Below are 17,164 nucleotides of genomic sequence, written 5' to 3'. Positions count from 1 at the left end.
CCTGTCTTTAAGTGCTTAACCTCGTCTCTGTCCTAAACATAGACATTGGCTGAGCTTTTACTGTGACTAACTGTGTGTGCTGCTCTACATCCTATAGGCTGCAGCATGTGTTGTGAATTGGGGCAATATGAACAGACTAAACTTAAATTGGTTGGATTCTTGCCAATGAATCGTCTGTTGAGAATGTCAGCACATTCTCAACATTACTGATTAGGAGGGCAGTCAGATAAACTGGCTTTTTTCTCCCCTTTTCATAGCCAGTTTTGATACATGCAAGGCATAAATTTTCTACTAGGAGATTCTGTTTTGTCAAAATTCAACAATATGACTCAAACTTAGGATCAAAACGAAAAGATTAAGTTGGTCAGGAACAACATCAGAACATCTGAAACACCAAGGTTCAAGCTTCTGGAACTCCAGTACCACTTTTTGCAGTGATGTGTCACATCTAGGTCTCTCACAATAATCAATAAATCAATTAATCACATGACAAAATGAAAAACTCAATTTCCATTGGCATGATTTATTGTTTCTCTTTTTTTCTCTCTTTCTCCCCCAAAACTGGATGAAAACAGTTTTCAGTTTTACGGCAAATAAAATTCATTTTATTTGCCGTTTTGTTTATTGATTTTGGATATTTAAAATGTCTTCCAGTTCCAGTGTTAAATGTTCATTACAATTTGAAGTTTACTGATCTCGGAGAATGTGTTCTTGCATTATTACTTTTCCATTCCCATTGTATTAACGTAGGGATGGTCTCAAAACAACAATGCTATTGTTTATCGCAATAACATCTGGAGCAATTTATTGACCAGCAAAATTTGTGTTGCACAAAATTGGCAGACCAATGAAAACAGAGAACTATCTTCAAATTCATCAATATCTCCTTCCGATGTTAGATGGCAAACACGGACCGTCATGAATAGTTCCACCTCAGCTGTACTGAAAACGTATCCGTCGTCCTTAAAAACAAAGTCAATGACAAGGAATGAGCTAGCTTACATGAGGTCAATCATTTCTTGTAAGAAGTGTGATCAAATTTTCAGGGACATTTATAAAAATATCAATTGAGATATGGATATATGTTTGAGCAGAAGTCTGACCCCATATCCTAAATACATTACAAGACGTGAACCCAATCGTAGTTTCTAGAAATCATAGAATTTTTAGGTTGCATCTTTGCTCCACTATGTTCAAAAACAGGTAAAATAAGTCATTAATAGTCCCAGATTACTACGACATTCCTGTTAATGTCTGTAAACGTCTGACCTAACCTAATTGTGCAAAAGTGTCTCACTGCTCAGAAAGTCCAGTTTGCCTTTTAAGCCTCTTTAATAACTAGCAGCATGGTCAAGCTTTGAGGAACAAGATTCAAAGCAAGACTAAAATAAAACAAGTTTGCATGTTTCCCCAGTTCCTGTTGCAGATTTTTTCCAGCTGTCTTAGCTTCCACCCACAGTCTAAACACATCCATGTTAGGTTAATTAGTGACTAAACTCTATGTGGGTGTAATTGTGAATACATGTGGCTGTGTTGCCTTTTTGTGTTAACCTGTAATTGCTCACCAAATTGCGCAAGCTTTGCCCCAACTCTCCTAATCTGATTTCACATTATTACTACTAATAGCAGAGGAAATCGTCGCAGCGTCTTTTCATGATCATCAAAGGTTCAGTATCTTGTTAGACATGTATATTTCTGGAGGCAGAGGACTGTAAGCCACCTATAGACTATTAAATTATGAAATCATAAACTAGATTTATGGTCTTAAAAAAGAAACAAAAAAACATGATAAATGTGCATCAGTTCAAGAGCAAGTTTCAGAGTAAATCTGGGAAGTTTACACATTTACATTTCTTGAAAAACATAAAATCTGATGTTTAAGGGTGTTTTTTTCAGATCCAACACAGTATTAGATGAAAAAAACAACAACATTTAAATAAAATAGAAATCTGTAAAATTAAATGTGAAAAAAAAAAAAATCCAAAGCTACAAGTTCAGCCTGAAACAAATGACATAATAAATGAAAATTAAAATCAAATTTGAAGGCTGCTTAGGAATAATTCAGATAAAAGAATGACAAATTATTTCTGACTCAAGGATACAACCTTGTCTGTGGCTGCTCATTCTAATTAATACGTTTTATTCTCTTTATTCTTTATGACTGTGAGGGCAACGAGAGTCACTGAGACTAAAATCTTTTCAAAGAGTCAAAATAAGAGAAAAATACACTTTAGCCTTTTTATCTAAATGAAAGGTTGATGCATGTAAACAGGAAATCAAACCATCCAGTTATTAGGTCCTAATTGTGCAGAATAAGCGTTAGTTCAACTAAGATAAGCAAGAAAAACAGGATTCGTTTGATACGTTTTTTGTTCTTGGATAGAAATCTAACTAATTTAGACACAACATTGATCGATTTGCGACGCATTGCGCAGCACTATTCGGTTATTTTGACTCGCATTCTTCATGGCAGCAGTAAAACCACTCGGCAAGAACACAGTGGATGTTTCTGGACAAAGGCCCGGAGCAGACTGGAGGGGTCAGATTTCATTTTCATGAGTCATCCTCATATCCTTACAGGACCTGCATCTCCCACAGACTGATCACCAAGCAGACGGACATGCGAGTGGTTGATTCAAACCACAAAGTCTAACCCGTCTGACGCTGATAAACATGAGCTGTGCTGCGCTACTGATTCCAACATCAACAGCCTGTACGAGATGCTTCGAACACAGCAGCTGGAGAATTCATGAAATGAAGTATTTCAGAGTTATTATATGCAGTGTTTAATGTCGATAACGGTGAATCTGAATTTCATTTGACTGCTTTAATAGCATGTTACACACCGAGTTGGGGCGCTGCTATTAGCATAAGAGTGGCGGACATTTACAGAAACATAAGGAATGCAAATATATCAGACATTTCTTATGTATTACTCAAGGAATAAGTCTTTCAGAGTGGATGAGAATGCTTCAGCAGGAATCCAGTTGCTCATCCAGGACAGGAAAAGTAAAAACTTTCCTTTCATCAATCTCGGCTATTCACTGTGACTCTGTGTCGGTCCTTACACATCGATGATGTTCACTATGTGGAAACTAATAGGCTATTTAGAAGACTTCTTGAACACTGTAATTTGTGAAATCTATCATTTGAAACTCCTAACTGGCCTAGAATTATGTTTTATCATTACAATTGTGCAGTTGTTGAAAAGGAATGTGTGTCTGAACATTTACTGTAAAATAAGTCTACAGGGAAAGATGAAGCATGAATTAGTTAACAGGTAGGGTTAAAAAAAAAAAAACTTACTAGGAAGTTTGGGGACTGTAAGATGGTGTCACGCGTACGGACGATTAAACGAAGGAAAACCGCATCAAATAGGTTGAGTCGGAGTGACAAGTTGATGAGATGACAGAATGGAGGAAGGTGAAGATGTGGTGACCGTTTTTGCGAGGCAGAACGCTGGGCGGCTGCTCCGGGGCCGCGCAGCGCCGCGCCGGCGATTATGCATAAAGCAGCCGGGCTGTCAGGCTTCGGGCCCTGCACTGCCACCGAGCTTTATCTCGAAATCCCGGTGATTAATGGAGGCAGTGCCGGGTTCTGCATGGAGTAGGTGGACGAGGAATGATCAATCTTAATGAGCTATCTGCTGTCCTTAAATTAACCGAGGAGGGAGGGGGGAGGATACAATGTATGGGGCGGCCGGCGGGGCTCCGCTCCTTTAAAATACGATAATGAGCGGGATAGAAGGAGGGCGTGCGGCTTTCCTTCCTGCTGCTTGTGACACTCCGCTGCTGCCGTCGACCTCCTGTTTCCTCTCTCTCTCTCTCTCCCTCCTCCTTTTATTTGTCCCCTGAAACGCGGATGATGCGTTCGCCAGGACGCCTCAACAGATGCAACGCGAAACAAAGTTAAAGACGCGGTGTCAGGTAGCTTCCGGCCACACGAGCGCTCCGCACCTGCTGACCTGAAATGAGATGTTTGACTCAATGTCGTTAATATGCGGGGCCCCATGTGGACCTGTGTGTGAAGGTTACATATTGCCACAGTATTGCACATATTAATTTTTAGAGAATTACCTGCACATACATAGTCCAGACTGATTGGAATAGATTTCAACCTCATTAATAATTTCCGACGCTCCCAGAGGATTGGGAATTCGTTTCCACAAGAGCTAACTCAAATTAAGGAATGTCATGAGAGGGAAAGAGGAGAAAAAAATAAAAAAAACAAAATAAAAAAAAACATGTTCACATCAGTGCATTTTCTATCCCGAGTTAAGCCTGTTTTGGATTCATAATAACCCCAGTTCTGCTTTGGCTAATCCTGATGTGGATAGCTTTAAGATAATCGCCCAGCACAACACCACAGTGATTCTAATTAATTTGCCACTGCTTATTCCACGCATGCTGATCTGAGTCAGCATGTTGGAAAAATTTTTGAAAAAAAGAGAGAGAAAAAAAAAAGGTGGGGGTAGGGGATGAAGAAGAAAAAAGAAGCTTCTCCTGCATGTCTTACAACATATTTAGCTTCCATTTGTCTCCGTGAAAGTTTCACTTTTTTAAAAAGTAATTGGCAGTAAGGATGTAGTCAAGAGTCCGCGTGCTCCAGCAGAGGAGAGACGGAGACAGAGAGAAGGGGGCAGAGAAAGAAAAGGGGAAGGTTTAATTAATGTGCTCGCTGTGATTAATGGTCTCTCTGTGGCTATCACAAACTGTGGCTGTGTTTTTAATAACTGGCCTGTCACACTAGCAGTATATTCTAGTGGTTAAATAAAAATAAATATTTGCACATCAGTACTTATAATAGCTTAAGCTTGAGGATGGAGCCGCTGCAAACAATGCAGAGTGAAATGAAGTCGGTCACTGACTTCGTCTGACTGAGAGACTTTATCACAAAGTCCCTGGTTTCATTACGTTCCAGCAGACCACTGCGAAAGTCTTCACACCCCTGGGACTTTTCAAGTTATGTTAAGTAGGAATCATAAACTTTGATGTATTTATTTAGATTATGTACACCTATGGACTATATAATCTATTTAAACTAAGTAAAGACTAACTGAAGTGGTAGGAAGATTATTTGTGCTTTTTCTTTATTAAATTAAAAAAAAATCTGAAAACTATGGGTTGTATTAGACTACAGAGTCAAAACGTTCTGCAGTTAAGAGCTGAAACTTTTTAATTCTACCTCATTTGTCCATTTGACACTTAAACTTTACGTCTTCTCCTTTATGAAGCAGCTCAAGTTCTGGCAGTTTGGATAGAGAGTGTCTGTGAACAACACCAATTCAAGTACCAGCACGTTTTTTAAATTGGATTAGGTTCTGGACTTGGACTAGGCCACTGCAGCACATACATATGCTTTGAGCTGGACAGTTCCAGTGTAGCTGTTTTTATGTTGGGCTCTTTGCTCCATCCTGGTCTCTGTTTGAGGAAACCTCACCAGGTTTTTCATCTCTACTGAGGAAAATCATTCCCACAGCCTGATACCACCTCTGCCATGATTCTCCACATGGGTAAGATGCATTTAAAATGTTACAGTGTTAATTTTATAGCCATTTACATGTAAAGTTAAAAGGCTAATTCTGGTCTGATCTAACTAGAGCACTTTCTTCCACATGTGTGCTCTGTTCCTTGTAGCAAACTGCACACAGGACTTCTTATTGTTTTCTTTTAACAATTAATTTCTTTTTGTTGCTCGTCTTACAAAAAACCAAATGAAACATCTCTATCCACTTCACTTACTAGCACTACCACAAATCACATAATATTCCACAAATTTGACTGGGAATTAGAGGTTGTGAGAAGATGAAATGTGAAAAACAGTTGTGACAGTTTGTCAGGCGTCAGCAGAGAAAACCTGGCCTCATAAAAAGAGGCCGCGTCGCTAATTTGATCGCCCAGAAAGTCCCTCCCTTTGTAGAATGACTGCACAAGTAAATGGAGCCAATGTGCACACGAACAGTGCTGCAGCTGTGTCAACGTGTTCACCCCCCAAAAGTAAACAAACACAAATGTGCAATTAAAAATCTTGCAGGGGCCAAAGTATGAATAAGGCAGATAAGAGGGATGGACAGTCGCAGCCGAGCAGGGGTGTGCTCCGCGCCGGGGATGTGAGGCTGTGCCAATCTCACCGTGGCAAAGTAAAACTCTGATCTTAACTCAGCAAGACATCTTAATTGCATTCACTAGCAGCTCCGGAGCGGCTTGGTCCCCAGATGAAGGTTGATGTGAGCTGACTGGAAGATGAACTTCCTGGGCGGAGAGGAGGCTGGGTGCTGCTGCTTGTTGTACGACGTGGCTGGACTAGAATGCAGTCCAAAGGTGTGTGTGCGTGTGTATGTGTGGCGGACACTCATCTGAGTTTTGTCATGCGATTTTAGATGCTCATTGTGTGTGCGTGTGTGTTTGTATGGGTTACGTTTGTGTGTAAGATGGATTGAGGGAGATAAAACAGGAAAGAAAGCCTAAGAAGTAAAGAAGCGTTAAAAAGACGTTTGACATGACAGGAGAGGCGTGGTGCTGCGGCGGCACATGCTCAGTAGTGCAGCAGGTGGCCCCGACAGATCCGCCTGTGACCCCAAACTTCAATTACAGCCAAATCCGCCAACTTGTACGTCTCCTTGCTTTTAGGCAGCTACAAGAGAAGGAAAAATACATAAAGCCACAGCTTCCACTGTGACAGCGTGAGGCCCGACCACAACACAGCTAGCAACACCAGCCTCGGTGCATGTCGAGCTACGAGAAGGATATGGAAAAAAAAAAAGAAAAAAAAAAAACACCCCGAGTTCTAGCAGCTGGTGTGGGTAACGGGGATAACAGGCGCAGATCTGTAGGAACGAACACTTTGATTCGACATGAATGTTTTTTTTTGGTCGCGAGATGCTTTTAAATGGCGCTCAGTCGCATTCGCAGTGAACGTGTTCATCCCCGCTGAGCTGGGAACCAGCCTACTTGGACTGATATTCATCAGCACAAGCATCGATTTTAATGACTGGGTCAATAGACACACACTCTCAGCGTCTCCCTCTTGCTTTCTCCCCTCCACCCCCATCAGGAGAGCAGTCTCTGTCTGTCTCCATCTCTTCTAATCTCACCTCCTACTGCGTGCTGCTCCCCTTTTCTCCCTCAACTGTCCTCTTAAAACAAACAATGGCGCTCGTTTGGAATTCCCAAAATTTCCGTTAAATGCGAGCATGTCAGGGCGAACAGCTGGGGCTCGAGCCCGCAGATGTGGACAGGCTGTTAAGTAGAGGGAGGGCTTGGTGAGATTTGTGTTTTTTTTTTTTTTTGTTTTGATAAAAATCAGAATTGGAGGAAAACAAAAGGCGCCTGAAATAAGCAAGAGGTGAGCGAAGGGGAGGAAATTAACAACTGGTGAGAAGGAGTTTGATTTTGTGCGCCATGACAGGCAGGTATTAAAAAAAGCCCTGCTGCGGATGGAGAAACCAGGTAGGGAGATCACAGCCAGGTGACTGGCATGTCTCAGAAGGTGATGAAGTTAAAGCTGCCTTCCAGCAGCTCCGTGAGAATCCACACACACACGCACGCGCACGCACACACGCACACATCGACAGATACACTAAACGCCACAAACAGACAGAACCAGGCAGACACTCAGACGGACACAACGAGGGTGAGCGCGCCCCTTTTTGATGTGTCCACTGATGCAAAACAAAGACAAATTGCTCCCTTTGAAGGCAAAGCCAAATCAAACGTGGACTGTGATTTCTGTCACCGCGGCGTTAGGCTTTAAGGCTGTACGGCTGACATCTGACAAAACATCCACTCGGTCACACCCAGGAAGTTAGGCACGCGTGTAACTGCGCACACACACACGGATACCCATGGCCTGCTGCGAGACAGCGTTAAAGACAAACGGCTAGGCCCGATCCTCGGAGATGGCGGCCCTTTCCCGTCAAAATGCCAAAGAAGCAAATAAGTAACCAGTACGTAGTCGCCGAGCTGAAAGCCCTGTTTATTTTTTTTTTTAATTTATTGATTTGAAGTGGAGTGGCATATTAATTCAGCTGCTCTTGTATTTCAAGGAGACGCTTCAAAGATATTTTTGAATACCAGATGTGAGATGCCCGTCTATATAACATGGTCTTATTTTGGAACCGGTGACATGTTGACGCTCGGTCAAGAGTTTGTTGAGCCAGTTTAACACACTCTATAGCTGCTTGCTGCCATTTTCCTCACAGGCAGAAAAATAATAATAATGATAATAACAGTAATTACGTCTCCAAATCCAACAAACTCCCAACCATTCTCGATCCTACATGTCCCATCGCAGCCAGAAATAAAAAAAGTTCAAAACAATAAAAGAAAGATTCTCTTTTTCATCCAGTAATTATTCCTGTCGTCTGCTGAAGCTCCTCAAGTATCACCGCATGGAGTATTCTCCTCGGGTAATATTGCTCTCACAATCAGACAACTGTCACCACTCCAAATATTTGCACAAAACACATAATCAGCTATCTTGTATTTTCTCTCTGTCAACACCAAAATATCTCCAAATAAGGTGATACCCAGAAGGCAGAGCAACACTAATGTGGCAAATCCAAAAGATTAATGTATATGCGAAACATTTATTAGGATCCTGAAGATGATATTTTATAATGTATGTTTGCACATTTCTAGAGTAAAACAAGGCAAAGCTTCACCTCCAGCAAAACAGGGCAGTGGCCTTTCAGGCAGCGGATAGATCTCATCAGAATCTGCTCCAGTGTGGATATCGGGTCAGAATTGCACCAATCAAGATTGGAGATTTGAAAAATCCGATTTTCCCACGATCGGATCCGACTGGTGATTGGCAGATCAAATTCTCAAAAATCTATCCACCCTCCTCCTGTTAATTATATGTACCAAGACAAAAGGCTACTGTTTTCTGTCTTTTGATGCATAAAACAGCATCATTTAGGGACACACTGCACGCATGATTCAGGATACTCTTGCAATTCCTTATTTCTTTGGTCATTCAAAACTATTGCTTCTGTCAAAAGTCACAGAGTTATTGTAAGGAAAAAAATTAATCCAATTAAAATCCAAATTTTAAAAGGAAAATCCTGAAAGAAAAAAAAAACTGTCAGGGGTGTAAAGAGAATCCTATTAGGCTTATCTTTTTTGTTTTAATATATATGCCACTTATTATTATCCTGCTGAAGTATTTTTACACAACCATTAAAACACAGGCCCCTATGTAGGAGAACTTTGGCAAAAAATAGAGGTGTTTTTGTGCCTTGAATGTCAATATCTCTTATTGACAGTTTGCCTTGTCCAGGACAAAGCAAACTTTAAACACTTTAAACTAATTATCCCACCCTTGCATATAAGAAGACTGTATTTGTCTGGATTATATATTATTTGCATGCTTCCATAAACCGATTTCATATTACATGTTTGTACCTGTATTTTATACAGGTAAAAAAAAAACCTTTGCATGTCCTCACAAACAATTATTTTGTCTTTTTGTCCTGACAGAAGGTTGGCACTTTGCACAGAACAGAGGAGGCCTTGCTCTCCACAGCTTTCCCTCCATATTTTAACACGATGCCACAGCAGCAGGACAGAAGGTATCTGGCCACATTTAAATTCAGCGTTAATTGTTTTAAAACAGACAACATAACACAAGCGGTAGGTTGGGATTTGGGACCTTCTTGGGGAAAAAAAAGAAACAGGAACATTAAAAGAGAGATGTTAGGCAGGAACGGCCAGAGCGGTCGGGGTGGCATTACTGTGATAACAGCAGAACCGTAAAAGGATTCCTGTCAGCCTACTGAGGAGATGTTATCGCTGCTAATTAACTGATGCTGACTCTTTCACCTGTTTTTGCTGAGTTTGTCGCATTACTACCATGACTTAGAGCAACTGGAATCTATTTAATGCTAAGCAAGGAGGAACTCTGGGAAACCGATCTCGACAATTACTGTAATTCCAATCAGGCTCTATATATCTTTGGCCAGGGAGAATACATTTTAACATGTAAATGGGTCCTAACAGTCTATTAAGCTTTGCAGTGTCTTAAAAGTTCGTATTCAACCGGACAAAAGCAGATGAGCCTATCCAATTATCCACTTCCATTTCTACCTGCAGCCTCATTTCAATGTATCACAGGCAGCCGCTCAAAATAATTGCTTTTTGCAATCTACGAGTTCATTGGAAGCCATTTTATTGATCAAAATGAGTCAGGTAAAAGAAAACAATCTAAGCCTAAATTAAAAGGTTCATTAAATGTGAAAATTGGTTGGGGAATTGCGAACATCTGTTTCTAGCAGTCGGCGTCATAAATGGCAAGGTTAAAGCGAACGCCGATTCCTGGGCTTCTTCGACGTAAGGCGGAGCTGTGAGGCAGCCTCGCAAACCCGGCGCGAGCCAACGAGGCTTCAAAAGATTTCGAGAGAGATGTGAGGGCAGAGACTGAAAGCTCTTCCTGCCTTGTCTTTGGTGGGGACTTGTGTGTATTGCCACCAAGAGCAAAGAAAAGATTAGCCTGACACAGTGAAAACCAATTTCAGAGCACAATATTACAGATGTTTGCTGTGCTATAGGAGTTTGGGATCAGTACAACACCTTCTCCAAAGAACAGCTTATAAGAAGTATAGAAGGTTTTAGTCACAGCTCTTTTTCTCCGCGGCCTTGGTACAGTTTGGAGGTAAAATTCGCTATGGTTGCAAATCGTATCTCGACAACCTATTGATTGAATGTTTGAAAGCCTTGTTCATGGCTGCTGTCAGCTCTTGTTCATAGGCAGAAGGGCGCAGGTCTGCATGTTTCAATTCAACGAGACGCCATAGAAGAGTAGGTCAAACGAACAAAAAGTCCAGAGTTATGCGATTTGATGAAAACTGCGTCGGCTTGGATTGACCTCTAAGCTCAGTCTGTTAACCAAACAAATCTATGTACAGTTTACAGGCTGAATAAGTGAGAAAAACACCCATACAAGTCAAGTACAAAATCCAACATGTTTTATAAAGAAAGCACCAGACGAGTCAGTTCGGGCTTACCTTTGGGGTGTCCCGGGTCACTGAACTCGTACTTCCCGCTCCCAACCGTCCGCAGCATTTGCAACCCATTGGGAGCATCCTGATTGTCTGCAGCTGTAGACTGAGCATGCACTGCTGCCTGTCCATTGGTGAGAGGCAGGGTAGGGGGCTGGAGGAGACTGGAGTGAGAGGTTAAGTGGCCATTGCCCATCAAACTGTGAGGGTTTGGATGAACCACCGGGTTGGCTTGGGCAGTGAGGGCGGTCGGCGTAACCGTTGGCTGAGCTGCCGGGTACGGAGGCTGGCTGGGCATGCTCAGCACCAAGGAGGGCCCCTGCTGAGTCGACTGCGGTGTGAGCTGGAAGTGGGTGGTCATGAGGGGATGCTGCGGGGCCACGGGTGTCTGGATGGATGGGGTTACTCCTATGATGGGTGACTGCGCGGTCACACTGTGGCTGAAGGACGGAGGTTGAGGGAGGCCATAGGAATGGGGCAGGAGGCTCTGCTGGCTTACAGCAGCTACTGGTGCAGCCCAGGCTGGACCTGATGAACAGAGAGCAGAACATAATGACCATGCAACAGGAAAGATGTAATAATCATTTTATTCAGTTGATATATATATATATATATATATATATATATATATATATATATATATGTGTCCAATTATTTATCCCTACAACAGACTGTAAGAACATAGAAGTGAGCATCTCTGACAATATAAAAAATGTACCTGGTCACTGATCTTTGAATGCCGTTTTTGTGGTGTTAAAACATTCATTTTTATTCTACTATAGTTTGTTACTCTGTAATATTGAACAATTACAATATCAATGTAGAACAAGTAATGTTTATATAGGGTACCATGTTGTTTTCCTCAACTCTAAAGCTACTGTATTTTGAAACTAATACCTGACAGTATCTTTATTTAGTATCAGACTTGCATGATATCTTTACTTAAATAAAGATATTTAAGTAAAGTGTTGGGCACCAAAGGTCCTGATTGCAGCAACTCTATCTGAAATATAACTCCTTTGTTTAAAAAAATGCACCTCTAAGGCTGTATTATAATGAGTCGATGGGAAACAAAAATAGATGAAAGTGCTCTTTGAGTCATCACTGATTGACGAGATATAAACAGATGTGTTTTTAGTATGCCATATGACCATTAACAAGGCTAACCATGAGGGCAGAGATATGATTGTCAGACACACGTTATTCGATCAAACAAAATGCTTAAGTCTGCAGGAAGAGACAGACTGACACTACTTTCCGTACCGCCACCCTCGGCGAGTTACTCCACGTCAGATCAAGTTTGTTTCTGACTTGAGACTTTTGAATAAAAGGGATTCTTGAATAAAGTACCGATCTGCAACCAAAGTTGACTCGGTAATAAGATTAAGAGATTTGATTTTTGCTACAAGACCAATAAATAGCTTTCTGAACATGAAGGCTAACATGCTTCATGCAGCATTTGGCATCGCCAATGCACAAGTCTGTGTTTACCCACACACTCCGAGCCAATCATTTCTCTTCCCTGAGGCGATAGATGCCGAGGGTGTGCTGGCCATATTGGACCTGAATACTTTCTCCCTCCCTCACAAACTCACTCACTCCTACTCCTTCATCTCCGACTCCTTCTGCCAGGGTCCAAGCTCCAAAAATAGCCTAGCACTCTGCTAAGGGGCTAAAGGCTAAATCACAGCATGCAAAAAGCTGGAGGAAAGGAAGCCCACATTATTTACGCTGCCAACCCTGCTGATATAATAATCTGGGGAAAAGAAAAAGTGATAAAGACACACAGAGAATAAAAGAAAATAATGAAAGTGAGCTCTGTAGGGGAGAGGATAGTTCTATAATTCGCATAACACTGAGCTATCAGCGCTAGCGACAAATTAAATATCATTTAGTTTGAATGTCTGCTTGGAGAAAGGATTCATTTATTGTGGCATATATAAAAAAATATTTTAAAAAAAGAGCAAAAGCCATGAAGCTGCAGTGATGGACGATAAAGATTTCAAACATGTACACTTTTCCAAGTTCATTTGTTTTTATTGAAACACATTTTAGTGTCTGCCAAAAAAAAAGTAATCATAAGGCTAAAGTATTGTAGGCAGCTACATTTACAGTCACCGCCTACAAAATTGAATGCATTGATTAAAACATATTCCTTACAGTAAAAGATTCAAATCCCTTTATCATTTATTAATTATTTCCAGTTTTCCTTTAGCCTTAGCCTGGGATAAAAAAATAAATAAAATAAAATTTTAGCACCAAAAGCTTAAGTTGGAAAAAGAAAAACCAACTTTGTCAATTACAAACTTTTTTTCAACATAAAAAAAAAACACAAAAAAAAACAGTGAAGTTTCTTGCGTTGATTAATTCTGGCACAGTTGGCAGAGAAGTTTTCTGGCAACACAGTTCAGTGAAGTGTGGCGAGGAGCTGGCTTCGTCGCAAACGCCAGTCACAGTTTGGAATAGCGCACGCACGCAAATCACTATGCAACACTATGCTCGGATTTGAGTGTCATATGTGACAGCGTGGTGGGTTGGCGACATCTCACTCTCCTCCCGCTTCACTCGGAGCCGGGGCCCGGGCGCGGGGCGGGGTGCTGCTGTTGCCGGTAAAAAGGAGGCTTCACAGCATAGCCAAACTCCGCTTTTCACGGAATCACGGAGGCACCTGGAACTTATTCGAATCAAAGCAACACGCCTTCAGTTGCCAGGGAAACATTTTAATGATGTATCCATTACCCATTTGCATTTAAGATCATCAAATTATAATTGGAAGACACTTTTAGTTTCACACACTGTGGCTTTTGCGTTTTCGAATGTTTGCCACCACAGAGAACCAGCTGTCCATGGTGTGAATTCGTACAGCCAGAATTTCCGCAGCATCCCGCCCGGCGCACGTATTATTCTTAAATGAGACACATTTGTGATGAGCAGGAGGCAGAGGCCGGCAGAGCAAAGGAAGGAAATTAACAGCTCCGGGGCATAGCCATTCTGGGCGAGTTCATTACAGCACAAGTTAAGAAAAAAAAAAAGAAAAAAAACGCCTCGATGCTGGCTTAACTTGTTAATGTCAGGTCTGTAGTGCACAGCAGTGGGATCACGGCGCTGTACAGATTTTACAGAAGCATGAGAAGAATAAGGTCAACGTCTACATTTGGAGGAATCTTGCCTGTACAGATGTGAGGGACTGAGTCAGTTCAGCAGGTTTTTAATGACATTAACAAGTACAATAAAGTAACAGCTGTGATGAGAATATCTTTATTGCTTTTTGAGCCAAACACAAGACGAAAATTTTATTTAAATAAAAGAATATGACACACTACTTTATATTTATATATTTTCAAATAAAAATCTCAAAACTCTGCATTTAATCTCCTTCACTCTGATACCCCTGAATAAAATGCAGTGATAAGTAGTGCCTTTCAAAGTCACTGTAAGCAAATAAAGAGAATCTGTTTGATTTAAGATCAGTATAAATTTAGCTGTTCTGTGGAGGCCTCTGGGATTTATTAGAGTACAGTTCCAGGTTCGGGGAGGAAGTTGACCAGGTCATAGGTCACAATACCTACAATAGTGGTGTTTTAGATTAAAGTACGTGCTGAATTCAAATCCAAGTCACTTTTAATAGATTCTTTGTAAAAACAGCTATAAAACAAATTAATACATTTCTTCCTAGCTCACTATTTTGCACTGCTTTGAGTTGAAAAAAATCATCTAAAATGCCAGTAAAGTCTTGTTTATGTTTTGTCCCATGAAAAAAAAAAAGGGAAAAAGCTCATTGTTTGCCTACTGATGTTGCATGATGTAAAGATATGTATAGATATGTACACTTGTGAAGGATGCCTCATTAGCATCAGGTGTGCATGTAGCTGGCCTGGGCTGACGGCAGTGTAAGCAAGAAAAGCAAACCTGCATACATCTGCTGCACACATGCATACTGATGATGTAAAGCTCTGTAAACTCAAGTTAGCTGGACAGAAATGCTGCGTGCGTGCGTGTGCCTGTGCGTGTGACTCATTACCGGTGGGCTCGCCGTCTCTGTGTTGCTTGGCAGGGGGCTCGTCTGTATCCCAGGGCGTGAGCTGGTTGATGGGCGTCTGTCCCCACCTGACTCCCGGAGCCAGCAGCAGTCCTGGGGTCTGGTTGTCTCCAGGAGACAGTCCAGAGACCTGCAGCAGAGAGCCACAAACAACAGCGCTGATTAGAGCCGAGCACCAGCAGAGCGAAGAGACGCGGCGAAAGGAAAAACAAATTATCCGGCGCTGCTGTGTTTTTTTTTTTTTCTTCTTCTTCTTCTTTTTATTCAGCCGCCCCAAAATTGTTTGGATCAACAAAATGTGTTTTTAATAGAATATGTTCCTTAAAATTGGGTGAAATTTGCAAATTGCAGCAACGTGAAAACGGTTCTTCAAGGTCTGGAAGTGAGCAGTGATGACGGAGTGCGGTGTATAATTAGCAGTGAGTGAGCGATGATTACAGCCTATATATAATGGGGACAAGCAGGAGGAAAAAAAAAATAGTCCTGCTCACCGCCTCAAGAGTATCCGCAGACAGTAATATTTCATTTTTATGTTAATAAATATTAACTTTCGACCGCGGACTACATTTAGGCTGTGATTCTTTAACACGTTATTAATTTTGATAAAAGAAAAATCAATCAGAGTCCAAATAAAGATTTTCTTTTTCTTTTCATAGAAGTGCGAGGAAAGGAAATTGGAAAGCTTTCTTGCAGGAGGCTGCTAAAAGTTCCCTAAGCCTTTCTTTTCTCATATGTTTTTCTCCAGATGGGGAGTAAGAAATGTTATCAGGCCAGCGCAGGTTGATGAAAACACAGGGTCAATCACCAGCAGACCTCTGAGCAATATTCGTCTCTCCCTATCAGAAGTTGGGCCGCTTGGTCTAACAACTTGGCAGGCAGAGGGCAGAGCCAAGCCTTACTCCCCCTCCCCCCTCGCCCCGGCCAGCCTGAGTTAATAGAAAGGACCTGGTCACAAGTCTCCTCCTGCGTCCTCACGTCTGATCCCTCCATCCCTCAGTTCCATTACCCCTCCCGCCCTCCCCCAACCCTCGACCCCGCGACCACTTCATCAGACGTGCCATCGTGCATTCCAACAGCCGTGTCGACAAAGCTCCCGTCAGGCTGACCGTGCCGGGGCAGGAATGCAGCCCAAACAATTTGGGTTTATAGCGAATTACTATGCAGCCTCATGAGGCGCCTTGTAGGAGTATTCGTATCCTTTAACCTTTTCACATTTTGTCACAAACGTTAATGCGATTTGTTTGGAATTCTTGTGACTGTCCAATAAGAAGTAGTGGGTGTTGATATTGAATTTTGTTTTTTCTTCAAAATATCTAAAAAGTGAGGCGTCAGAAAAGGTTGGACGTGGTAAGTTTTGTAACATACTCTCGATGGGACGTAGGTCTGGACCTTTACAGAACAATCCCGACATATTAGTAAACTTTGAAATCATTCTGAGAGTACGGTTTAGGGTTACCGTCTTGCAGGAAGGTGAACGTCCGTCTCAGGCCTGTGACACATGCTTGTGTCAAGTTACAAATGGGAGGACTTGTGGTTTTCTTTTAACTCTCTACTTGTCACTTTTACAAGAAGGTCAGAACTAATACATTTCCTGTCAACAGATTCTCCCAACTTTCCAAAGTTACTATGAACATCTTAGTTGCTTCTTTGATTGGTGGTCTCTTTGCCCACCATATCAATTTAGTTGGACTATCATGTCTTGGTATTTTTGAAATCGTGCCATGCCTTATTGACTTAAAGATGATTGAGTAAGAACTGAGATGTTCAAAGCTTTTGGTAATCCAGATTCGTCCATCTGTGTTTTGGCCTCTTGGCTACCAATGCCGATCTTGTCTGGTCTATTAGTTTTGGTGATTTCTTGGTCATTTTGTAGTGGTGTCATACTTGTATTATGCCCTAATCCTGCTTTCAACTTCTCACAACTTCTTCCTTGACATTTCTGCTGTGCGCCTTGGTTTTCATGATGGTGTTTGTTCCCGATGTACAACAAACCTCTTCACAAAAACCTGTTTATCCAGAAATTAGACAAAGGTGGACTCTTTTTACCAATCTGATCACTTCCAGATAGAATGGGTTTTTCTGGAATTGATTAGAGAGTCCATATACAGTATATATATAATTTGGCAAGA

General features: G+C 41.6%; 1 protein-coding gene across 5 annotated transcripts in view; it reads right to left on the bottom strand.

The window, feature by feature from the left end:
• Positions 1-17,164, bottom strand: part of klhl29 (kelch like family member 29) — a 273,769-nt gene that overhangs the window by 121,328 nt on the left and 135,277 nt on the right. For all 5 annotated transcript variants that reach the window (XM_017302254.1, XM_008398295.2, XM_008398293.2 and 2 more), the window contains 2 exons: positions 15,018-15,165; positions 11,003-11,524 (listed from right to left, as the gene is read on the bottom strand). In XM_017302254.1, the coding sequence (XP_017157743.1) occupies positions 11,003-11,524; positions 15,018-15,165 (670 nt within the window). The remainder of the gene's footprint in view (positions 1-11,002; positions 11,525-15,017; positions 15,166-17,164) is intronic.

This window comes from Poecilia reticulata, linkage group LG21 (genome assembly GCF_000633615.1).
Source record: "Poecilia reticulata strain Guanapo linkage group LG21, Guppy_female_1.0+MT, whole genome shotgun sequence".
Classification (NCBI taxonomy): Eukaryota; Metazoa; Chordata; class Actinopteri; order Cyprinodontiformes; family Poeciliidae; genus Poecilia; species Poecilia reticulata.
Note: the sequence above shows the minus strand (reverse complement) of the source record. Positions and strands in the feature narration are given on the sequence as shown.